The sequence below is a fragment of the Triplophysa dalaica genome, chromosome 3 (genome assembly GCF_015846415.1).
Source record: "Triplophysa dalaica isolate WHDGS20190420 chromosome 3, ASM1584641v1, whole genome shotgun sequence".
NCBI classification, from domain to species: Eukaryota; Metazoa; Chordata; class Actinopteri; order Cypriniformes; family Nemacheilidae; genus Triplophysa; species Triplophysa dalaica.
The window spans coordinates 25,701,532-25,713,829 of NC_079544.1; the positions used below are offsets into that span (position 1 = coordinate 25,701,532).

At 35.7% G+C, this 12,298-nt stretch overlaps 1 protein-coding gene across 1 annotated transcript; it reads left to right on the forward strand.

The window, feature by feature from the left end:
* Window positions 1–740: 740 nt before the first annotated feature.
* Window positions 741–10,726, forward strand: rab12 (RAB12, member RAS oncogene family). The gene is made up of 6 exons (XM_056742873.1): window positions 741–1,133; window positions 4,651–4,711; window positions 6,460–6,598; window positions 6,678–6,767; window positions 7,418–7,522; window positions 8,347–10,726. Exons 1-6 carry the CDS (start codon window positions 929–931, stop codon window positions 8,449–8,451), a joined length of 705 nt encoding a protein of 234 aa, XP_056598851.1. The 5' UTR covers window positions 741–928; the 3' UTR covers window positions 8,452–10,726.
* Window positions 10,727–12,298: the final 1,572 nt, after the last annotated feature.

Sequence of the window (12,298 nt, forward strand, 5' to 3'; positions counted from 1 at the left end):
ACACACACACACACACCACATTATTCTCTTTTATTTATATTATGGATATTTATATTGCTACATTTACATTTGCATCATGTATTCACATAATTATTTATTAATGCATATTAATTATATGTATTTATTTGACTTATGTTTCTTTACTATTTAATAATTCCTTTTTGCATTATTAGTACAATCATGAACAAGGAAAACATTCAACTCAAATACTGTAGCACTGACGTAAAAAGTGAAATAAGAGATTAAAATATGAATTAATGATACACAAATAGAGATGTATGTATAGGCTGTTCAATTTGAACCACATATCTAAGGAAACTCTTATAACGCAACACAAATCTGGTGTTTTTTATTGTGGTTGTGTATGAATCAGAGGAATAAAGTCAAATATCTGAATTCGTGAAAGAATCATGAATGATACAATGTAAAGTTTTACATCCAATTATAACTGATCGTAATAGGAAATGTATATATACTTTTGTGTGGCTAAATATAAAATGAAAACAGCCCAGAAATTATTATTTATATTACAATAAATAAAATAGGTAAATGGACAGCTGTTTCTTCTAAAATGTATCGAGTCGACAGTGCCGAAACACTTAGAAATGGAGGAATTAGCATGTTAATTTATTAATAATTGTATTAATCATTTTAAATTAGACTTAAATGATCTTTTAGAATAGAAGGTGAATCTTAACATCTTTATTCCAAAGGGAATTCTGGCGCTTCCTTTGGAATGCGCCTGAACAGGAAGTCGCGCCGGTGACGTCACCTCCGCTTTCGTATTCCCAGCGCAGGACAACAAAATTGAGGAGACTAAACTTAACTAAACTCAGCCGAAAAGCAGCAGTAAAGTTATTAAAAGTTTCTTTGCCCGTGTTTAACACCCTCGAGCGTGTTTCAGATGTGGACGGGCTGTTAACGGCGGATGGATTCGGGACACGGTGTCCAGCGGAGGGCCGGCGGCGGCTCACCCGCTGTGGGAGCGTCGCAGCGCCGCAGGAAAATGCCACCCAGAGCCGCTGATTTCAAACTGCAGGTGATTATTATCGGGTCCCGCGGCGTGGGGAAGACCAGTCTGATGGAGAGGTTCACGGACGACACCTTCTGCGAGGCGTGCAAGTCAACTGTGGGTAAGAAATAAAGTTCCATGAAGCTTTGGTCTGAACAGACTAACTTGCCAGTTTAATTGTTTATCAATATGTGTCTTTTTTCTGCTCAGCTGTTTTGCATTGACAGTACAATTCATCAATAAATCACAGTTTAGTATAGTTAAGCACTAAAACGTTTATAATGAACTATAACAATTAGTAAACAGTATAGATAATATTTGACAAGTAATCGTGTGGCCGTTTTTTTATTATTATAATTTAAAACTTATTTAATTACTAAACTATATGTTTTAGACAGAGGATGAGATGATTTGTGATTACTATAGATTTACTATAAATAAAGGTTAAACTGTGGGTACCAAAGTAAAATAGTCTATTTTGAGTAGTTAAACATGGGCACTTAGTAGTAAGCCACAGATCATCATTGTAGTTCATGTAGATAAATATATATTATTAAGGCACAGCTTACTATTTTGTTAAATTAATTAAATTAACTGTTGATGATTCTTAAATGATAACTGTTTAGTTAAGTATAAATAGTTAACATTAAAATATAATAAATTAGGGCTGCAACAACGAATCGATCAAATCGATAAAAATCGATTAGTAAAAAAGTTGTCAACGAATTTCATTATCGATTCGTTGTGTCGCGCGATGCGGAGACGTTTGGTTATTAAAAAAAAACTTTATTTGAGCGCGGAGCGAGGTAAACACACTCGGTCTCTCTCGCGCACTGATGCTAGCAGAGTTCGGCGCCTCATATACAGGGCGGAGCAAAAATAAAAAAACGAGCGGAGGAAAGATACATGAGGGAGGCAGAGAAATCCCCGCGACCCAAGTCATCATAGGTGCGGGAGCATTTCACACTAAATAAACAGAAAAACTGTTAACTACAAAATATGCAAACGCGACATGGCGGGAGCAACGCGGCAATGATCCAGCATCTGAAACGCAAACATGTTTGAGTCTGTGATGAGGAGGAAGGGAGTTCAACAGCAGGTTAAGTCACTACAGAATCCTATTTTTGTTCCGTTTCGAAGTGAAGAACGTAATGTCCCTGGTGCGGATGTTTACTCGTTATCCAGATTGACAAGCATCACAAGTTAGCATTAGCTCGTTAATAACAGTATAATCAGGGGTGGTGTAGTTACTTTGCGCTTTGCATTGTAAGACTAAAAACACGTTTTTATTCACTCGCCTTTTTTGGACCATTCATTTATCAATCTGTTGTCATGTATAGCTACACTGCAAAACTTCCTTAGTAATTTTGTCTAATTTCCAGTCCAAATATCTAAAAAATCTTAAATCAAGATTACTAGACAAGAAAATTAATTGATGCTTAAAACTTCTGTTTGAAATGATATCTCATTAAGATTATTTTTGTACCCCATTGGCAGATAATTTTTCTTGCTTTAAGCAAACAATCACTTAATTTGACGTGTTTTTTCAGAAAACAAGACATAATTTCTTATGCTTTTTCATGTGTCTAGTACATGTTTCTTGATATAAGATTTTTTTTAAAATTTGGACTGACAACGGGACAAAACTACTAAGTTAGAAAAGCAATTTTTGCAGTGTATAGGCTATTCTGTGCTTTCTCCCATATAGGTTATTATTGACAAATATATTTGTGTGTGTTGTACTTTTTAATTTAATTTTAAAGTTCTTTTATAGCTCTTGGTCATCTTAAGCTTTGTTAAAATGTGGTGTATAAATGAAGCTTGCACTTACTACAATGATGGTAGTAATTGAATGAATAAGCTTCAAGTGAATTTGAGAGAGAGTGTGTGTGTGTGTTTGTCAGTGTGTGCGTCTGCAAAAGTGTGTGCGTTTGCGAGTGTGTGCATCTGCGAGTGTCTGTCTGCAGTGTAGTGTAGAGAACAAGTTCTTACATTCAAACAAATCCTGTTAAGTTTTCTGATTTGTATTGTTCTTTAGTTTTTATAAATTATTTATTGTTCTGGCAGCTCAGGTGGCACTTTTATTTTAAAAAAGTCTATATATTTGGCAGATGTAAAGCATACATGTGTATGTTTTTTGTGTTAGTCCATTTTTGTTTGATTTTATTATTTTTATAACAGCTCAGGGATGTTCAAGGAGCAACATGCTTGTGCACTTTCTAAAGATTTTAGTTCTGTTTTTGAATAAAGGGTTGGAAATTATTGCTTTTCTTGTGTGTTTTTTTTTATCCGATTCATCGATTAATCGAAAAAATTATTTACAGATTAATCGATTATTAAAATAATCGTTAGTTGCAGCCCTATAATAAATGATGTGCTATTGTTGTCTATAACACCATATACTCTTTTAAATAGTATTGATAAACATGTCTCCTATGGTGTGACAGCAAAAATGTAGAAAACAAATGGCTAATAATAATATAATAAAAGAATACTAATACCTATAATATAAAATGGCATGAGAAATATTTTCTACATTTTGCTGTCACACCCTAGGACACATGTGTGGTTTATTAATCAACTTCCCATGTGAAGTAAGTACACTATAGAGATTTTGAATTGTTGCAGCTTTACACAAAATACATATCGGTACAGACAGTAGTGACATAGGGCACAACAAAATCATGACATATATTGTAGTATTTCCGTTGTTTTTATATCATGTACCTTGGTGAAGGTCAACTGTGCTCTGATGGTCTACTCTGTACTGATCAGTTTCTGAATGGAAATGTGACTGAATGAATGTCAAGATAGTGTATGAATATAAAGGGATAATATTAACTGTGTCCTGAAAACAAAACTGGAGTGAAATTAACATTATTGCAATTGCGTGTGATGTATATCTTTTATTCCACTTGTGAGTTCTTGTTAAAATAAACAACAGTTATGAAGTACATTTGTAGTAAACAAGAGATTTTAACCCGTACATTCATACTGGATGCATGTGTGGGATGCATGTGAAAACTGATATGGTGAGATTATTGCTCATGACCGGCTTTAAGGTCATGTTAGTTGCAGTCAAACCCAGTGTCCCAGAATAACCAGACACAGCTGCTGTGACATGCTTGGTTTAATGCTTTGTCACGATTGTGAAAGTTATTAGCTTTAGTTTACCTTGGATATTACTTAATGTCGTTTAAAGACCGAATTTGTTTGCTCCACAATAATTTTACTCGTGATGCTAAAGTAATAAACCACAAGTGGATGTGCATCACCATGTTTTTTTAACACAAATCATGTTTTGTGAACATCCTGAAGGGGGGATTTCATGAACAGCTTTCATTAACATTTTATGAAAATATATTTTTATATACGAATGTTTAATGCACTTCTAGGGCCTGAAGTTTTACAGGCCTATACAAAATAGCTTTTGACAACCTTTATAAGCTTATATATTCTGTAAAGAATTAAATGTATCACTATAAAAACAGTAAACAATTCTTCAGTCAAGCAAACACACATTTCATTACACACAGTAAACTTGGAGGCTTTTAATCTGAAACTGTTTTATGATTTATTGAGCAGACTTTGTGTCCTTCCGCTTGTTTATTTTTATCTGTTTTTTTGTGTTGTTAAAGGTGTGGATTTTAAAATCAAAACGGTAGAGCTGAGAGGAAAAAAGATCCGGCTCCAGATCTGGTAAGTAAAGAGGAAATGACATTGACTCAGAGCAGCATGTCACTTCCTGTGTCTCAAAGGCACATGAGAGGAACTCGCTCAGCAGAAGTCAGATGTCCCAGAGCAGACGTTTACACGTCGTCTTCCATCCGTGGCTGAGATTCATTCTGCGCTTGTGTTGTGTACAGTCAACCATTGGTGACTCTTCAGGAGGTGTAGAGGTCTCTTCAACATATAGCCTATATTCGCCATCTGTCCTGTTCTATTCTGTTCTTGGTTTGGATTTATTTTATTCAATTTGTTTTTGTTATTTTATACATTTTAGATCTGTATGATTCTACAGTGTTATGTTCATTTGCAAAGTACTATTCTTTTCTATTCTGTTCAGTTCTTTTCGTCTCCATTCTATACAAGTCTATTTTGTGGTCCTGTTTTATTCTGTTCTATTTGTTTCTGTTCATGTTCATGGTCTTTTCTATTCTATTGTTATGTTACACACAGTTATATTTAATTTGGTTCTGTCCTGTGCGGTTCTATTCTAAAGTAGTATAAACTAGTCTCAAATCTCAAACTATCACCCACATTATCATTATATTTCTATATGACCCTTTTGAACTGGCTTGTCTCACACCGCATGTCTGCAGATGTTTCGTCTGTAACACGCGTCTACTCACATCCAGCTACCCAGCGTGCTCGGCTATGTCACTGTCCATCTTAACTGCTCATTGACATGCTCACCGACTCTCTTTGTGATGTCACATCCTGTTTTGGAAAAATGCAGCCAGACTAGGGTAAATAAGGTATAGTAAAAATAAAGAATTGCTTACAGTGATATTCAGAAAAAATATTTGACTTGTTTCCGGAAATAACCATCTCTCATAAAAGACAAATTGGGAACTTGATTTTTGATTTCTACTGTTTTCTCTATTTGTGTTTTCAGAATATTTGGTTTAAATGCATTAACATGCCGTCCCGTAAAACACCTTTACTTTTTCTTCACAAATCCCTTTTACTTTTTTTAACCCCCCTGGTCTGCAACAATGTGTCACTTCAGATTTTGTCTTGTCAAATACTCATTCATTTGTGTCTGATTGTAGAAGTAAAAACTTTGTTTGAAAATCCTTTCATTCTACATTTCCATAGCAAATCAAGTCTCAAACAATGTGTGCTTGTATCCTTACAAACCCTTTGGTTGTGCATCTCTGTGTGTCTACAACACTGATCTTTAATTGCCATTTACTCTGGGGTCCAAATCTCTGAGACCACTAATACAAATGCTTCTGTTTGTGTTTAAATCTTCTTGCAATACAGCTTTTTTCTATGAATAAAAAGTGTCACTGAAAGATGAACAATTTAAGAATGTCTGAACAATTTTAAGAATGACGAATCAGGTGCTTCAACAGAAGTGAGAAAATGAGCATTTTGTACAAAGTATATCATAAATGTCACAAATTTGCTTCGATTCGATTGATGATCTTTAAATAGATTGCAGTCTTAAATATATAAGCAATTTAACATTATAGCAATTTTGTATTTAATGTAACAAAATGTATTTAAATTACATTTGAATTCCATCATTTCAAAGTGGTCTCAGACTCTGGACCCCACTGTAGCTTATTAAACTGTCTTTTTTGTCCAGTTAATATCTGAATAAATGCTCATCTACGTGCCAGTTTTCTGTATCATTCCACTTTTGTGTTCGCACTCAATGTTTTATAAAAAATAAATGATACACATGATATACGACAGTAATACTATTTCATTTTCAGGGACACAGCGGGTCAGGAGAGGTTTAACAGCATCACCTCAGCGTATTACCGCAGTGCAAAAGGCATCGTTCTTGTCTATGACATCACTAAACAGGAAACCTTTGAAGACCTGCCCAAATGGATGAAAATGATCGACAAGGTCCTCGAAATGACAAATTATTGATGTTGTGCTGTGAAGCGAATTATTCTTAATCTAAGGTTCTTGTGTTTCTGTGCAGTATGCATCAGAGGATGCTGAGCTCCTATTGGTCGGAAACAAGTTGGACTGTGAATCTGATCGCATCATCTCACGACAGCAAGCTGAGAGGGTGAGAATTAGAAAGTTAAAGATTCTGTCATTTATTCATCTTCATTTCGTTCAAAATGAGTCTCGGTAGTTTTGTGTTCGTACAATAGAAGTCACTGGGGTTCAATGTTGATGGTAACCAACTTTCTTCAAAATAAGAATTTTCCTTTTTGGGTCAACTAGTAAATTCATATAATTTCCTTCTACATAAAATAATGGGAAAGATGAGGTCGATACTTTGAAATGTATTTTACAACCTGACAATAGTTTTGATTTCTGCATGTAACACGCAGCAAATACTGCATACGGTACTGTGCAAAAATCTTGGGCAAAAATGGTTTTCTGGAAAGTATTCTGGATTTAGTCAGTCCCAGTTTTTTCTCTTTCTTCGTGTAATAATTGTAGACACGACTTTGTGTGAAGAACTGGCTGTTGTCACGGTTTCTTGTACATACAATAATCTCACTGGATATTACAAATAATGGCTGAACTAAAGTTTGGAAATGTGAACTAAATATTTCCTACCGACACACTACAGCAAAAGACGTAAATAACTGGCCATAAACCATTTCTGGGGGTAAAAATACTGACATGGCTAAGACTTTTGCACAGTACTGTATATTTTTCCAAACATGAATATTTGAACTTTACATTTACTTTGCCTTTTGTCAGTTTGCTTCACGGATATCGGGAATGCGTTTCTGTGAAGCCAGTGCCAAGGATAACTTTAACGTGGATGAGATCTTTCTGAAACTTGTGGATGACATTTTGAGTAAGGTGAGTGTGAGTCCATCATGTTATTACACAGTTTTGTATAAACACTGCGAGATGAGTGGCATTGGTAACCCATAAGTCTTTTAACGGAAAAGTCATGTTGTTTTGACTTGTTTTAAAGGGGTGATATGACAGGGCTAAAACGAATATTATCGTTTGTTTTAGATGTAATGCAATGTGTATAAATAGGTTAAAAAACGCTGTATTTCCACATACCGTGCGTGTTTTTGTCTCCTCTTTGCACCGCCTCTCTGAAACGCTTGGATTTTTTACAAAGCTCTGAAAAGCGAGGTGTGCTATGATTGGCCAGTTAACCAGTGTGTAGTGATTGGTCGAATACTGCAAGCGTGTAATGGAAATGTAAAAAAAAGCCTCTTGCCATATTTGGAACATCAGGTTCCAAATCAATTGTACTGACAGGTACCCCCCCTTACTTGCGCATACATTTGGGCGGTCTTTGTCAAATCATACAACGAACTGACATAGATTTGTGACGGTGTGGTTACTCGAGGCATTTCAAGCAGGTCTGGGTGAGCATTTGCTTTTAGATAGAGTGCATCTTTTGTTCCGACACTTAAATTCTAATACATGCATGTGCAACTTATAACAAACCAAAGAAACAGAAAAACGTGTATTCGTGCCATTTGACCCCTTTAAACAATATAATATAAAACTTTTTGTCCTAAAGATCCAGACCCACTTTGTGATTATTCTAGCTCAGCAGCATCAAAATGTCACAATAAAGCTTGCTGTCTATGTATTTTAGCACTAAACAACCTAGTGTTATGATTCTTTTACAGTTCCTAAATACTCATTTTTTTCCACAGATGCCACTTGAAGTCCCCAGCAGAGAGCTGTCCAACAGTGTCTTGTCCCTCCAGCCTGAGCCCGATATTCCACCAGAGTTTCCTCCCCGCATGCGCTGCTGTTGAGAATTCCTTCCCCTCCTTCACATTCATAATCATGCACTGTTACAGCCTTCTGCCACCAGAGAGCGATACGCTCATGAAGTGAGACTCCAACTCATATGGAGCGAGACGAAAGCCAAGCATATAATCATCTGGCGGTTAAAAAAACGGTAGACTGTGTCATGTATTCTATATTTTGGTACTTCTAGATGTCAACATGGAACGTTGTATCATCACATGCACACATTGATTCCTGATGGCCCATACTTGCACTACCTCATGTCTGGGAAGCACAAGAGTGCATTTGTCCGACACATGCCTTTCCCTGCCAGAGTCCGCAGCAGACGTGTCTCAAACACGGATGATTGGAATACTCATCAGATCACATTTGCATATGATTAAATAAGAGATGGGAAACACAAATGCATTTCTATTGGATGACGGAAACTCCGCCCTATTCATCTTCATCTTATTAAGATTTCCTCACTAATACCAGATCAACAAATCAAGCGCTGATCGTCAGCTCTCTGGAAAAGCAAAATGGGTATAATTTCATGCCAAGTGTTATCCATAGTGGTTAATTTTCCTTATTTTGAATCACCAGCGTTGTCGTGTTGACGTCTTTATGCATTGCATTCAATCAGTGTTATTGTTTTTGAGCGGACGACTTGTTTATGTGCGTGTGTGTTTTGCACAACAATCCGTTCGAAAGGTAGTTTACGAACAGCTGAACGTTAATGAAAAGCCTGTGCACATAGATTAATGTTATCATTTGCCATCTGTAGTTCCAGAGCTCGTTGCTTAGTAATACTATTGATGCTGTTTGACTTAAGTAGAATGAAAAGGAGTGATTTATTGGGTTTCCAAGTCGTTGGAGCGTGAAACTGAACTGCTTCAAAAAGGCTATTCTCCATGGAGAGCAGATTAAGGATAAAAAGGACATTTAAAAGAATAGTTTGATAGTGTTTCAGTGTTACTAACTTAAGGACAACACTTATTAGTTAACATCATCATGCCTTAGGGTTACTGAAGAACCACTGACTCAGCTACATTTACGTTACTGCTGCAGACGTTTAGTTTTGTGGATTGGCTGCAGAGATGAAGGACTGCAGTTACAGGATGGGTATAGAATATAGGTATAATTTGATTGGTTGACAGAGCTGAAGCGACAGGTTTACATCAGATGTGGCTTCTGTGTGTTTCTGGGAATATTTTGCAGCTTTTAATGGAACCGTTGTAGGAAATAAGGAGTGTTGAAAGTGTTACTGTGCCTTGATAAAAAAATACATTTTGTTTCATATTGGGATAATCTCACATGAAATTATTTTTGCACAATTTTTTTTTTTTGAGAATTGTGCTAATTGTGATTCAATTACTGTCGCAGCAAAAATAGTTTCTATAGTCCAAATAAATATTTTTTCTGTTAATTTGAGGGCGAAATATGAGGGAGATTCATCTTAATACAAACCAACTGAATTGTGACGTGTGTGTGTTTATGTTGTGTTTCAGTATGTGCCTGTTAGAAACCAGTGTTATACTAAACAACAACAACAAATGTGTCGGAGTCCGTTTTTTTTTGTATTTGAGGGATTAATATCTTAAGTATTACTGACGTTAAAATCAGATTTTTCTTTGTTTATTCTAGTAGTCCATGTTGAATTGAACTTTTATTCGTCAGATTTTTCTTCTAACTGTAAGGCTATAAAATGTTTGTTTTCTTGACAGTATTACGGAACATTTCCTAACCTCACGATGTTCATGTTAGAAGGCCTGTGCCATATTAGAACTTTGAAAGATAAATCAGTCTGTTTCACCAAGTGCTATTTGCTTTCTCAGCACAATTGGCAGATTTTTACTTTATGAAGCTTTAACCTTTTTGGAACAAAATAATTTAAACAGACCTTTTGCCTATTTATTTTCTTGTTTATGTAGTCAGTAGAGAAACGGTTCTTTTTTCTTCTATTCTTCTGAAAGTAATAATTCAATCCAGCTTTCACATTACAACTCTGTAGGTTTTCCTTATTCTGGCAAAACATCTTGCCATTATTAATTTTTATTTTGTACAGACTAGTTTATTCTCTTTATCTCTTTATCTCAACTCCCTCGGCCGACTTCAGTATTAACATTGCAAAAACAAACAGATCAAATGGATCGTTATAGCATTGCGGAGTTTGTACTAATAAATTGATGTTTAGGTCTTTGAAACAGTTTGGCATGTTTAAAGAGTTTTGTGTATTTATAACCTGTGGCATTCTTAAACTAATGACGTGCAAATAAAGATCTATATTTATTACACAGATCTGTGGTGCTTTGCTTGTCTGTTTACATAAACTTTACCTGACTTTTTAGAGTCCATTTTTGTATTACATGATGTTTTATATGTGCACTGCTTTATTTAACAGAATGATGGCGCTATTGGATAATCATTTAAGATAACTGCGATTTAAATCGGTATATTACCAAGTTTTATAAATATTACACATAGTTATTTATAATTATTACATAATTATTCATAAATAGTGCTTTTCTTGATTACCTGCCAATTCTGCAACTTTGATGCTGCATACAGATCGACATCCGCCCACACACATTTGAGAAAAGAATGCATTCATTCTGTGCAATATCACAATATTGATAGTGTTTGTCAATTCAAATGAGAATGGTTTTGTTTACATTCAGATTTGTGTTCATACAGTTTTGGAAAGATATCCCGACTTGACTGCAAATGTAAATGTTTTTTGTTATAAAAATCTACTCAAAAATCAATTTTAAAACTCTAGACCTGAAAGACCCGTAACGCTACAGTTTTGTGCTGGAATTCATATAAGCGTGTGTACGCTAATAGCCAATCCCATAAAGCCACGCGGGGGGCGAGCAGAGACCAAATTCGGAAATTTTAATGTAATATGTACACGACATGGTAATAAAAACATTCAGTGCTTTACAAAAATATTTGGGCCTTGCTTTGACCCCATCGCCGCCCCTGGGTGAACGAATGTAAATTACGGATCACGTGACACTGTGAGACCATGGCGGAGGTAGGCTTTGTTCTGGGACAGAAGTGAAGTTTCGTCGAAATCTTGTAAATATGGTGTTCACGAGTGAGGCCACATCAACGTTTCCCAAACTTGTTAATAGTGATCTCGAGATTTTGGGGAGTGACCATTGGGACTGACCATTGATGCAATGAATTGCAGTTAAGCTGATTTCACTGATTTCTATCTGCTGCAAGTTATTAGAAAGAAGGTAATTGGTAGACATTTAATCATCCTTTTAAGGGAAATTGTTTGGTGAGTAACTGCGTTGGCACTTTGTTTTTAATGTTTAATGCACGCCGCCTTCTTGCTCCAACCAAATTAAAGTCTGTGTCTCCTTTAGGAAAGGCTGCGTCCTCCCCAGGTCTCATTTGAAGCCTATTACGTCATGAAGGCGGTCTCGTTTCATAAAAGCAGGAAGGACACTCTGTAGGCAACCTTATTAATACTGCGACATACTTTCACGACAATTCGGAGGACACATGAGGTGTATCCTTAGTTGTTAAAGATAACCCACAATTCTCTGCGTTTGCCAACGTCTGATAAATAAACGTGTGTTGAATAAATGGCAGCAGCTTCACATTCAATCAAATATGTGGTGTTTAAATGTGAACCGTTTAAAATTTGTGTCAGGTTTTTTAATCTTAGCAGGCATATGTATTAAATAGGTTTACAAGTGTTGATTGATATTTAAATCAGTAACTCAATACATTTAACATTTGTTTAACTGTTTTGGCATTGTTTGGTGTAGAACGTAACCGACTTTTTACCTCTAAAAATCATGTAGAAATTATTTTAATTAATTTGACAGGTGTGCGATTGCAAAGTGTTGGCAT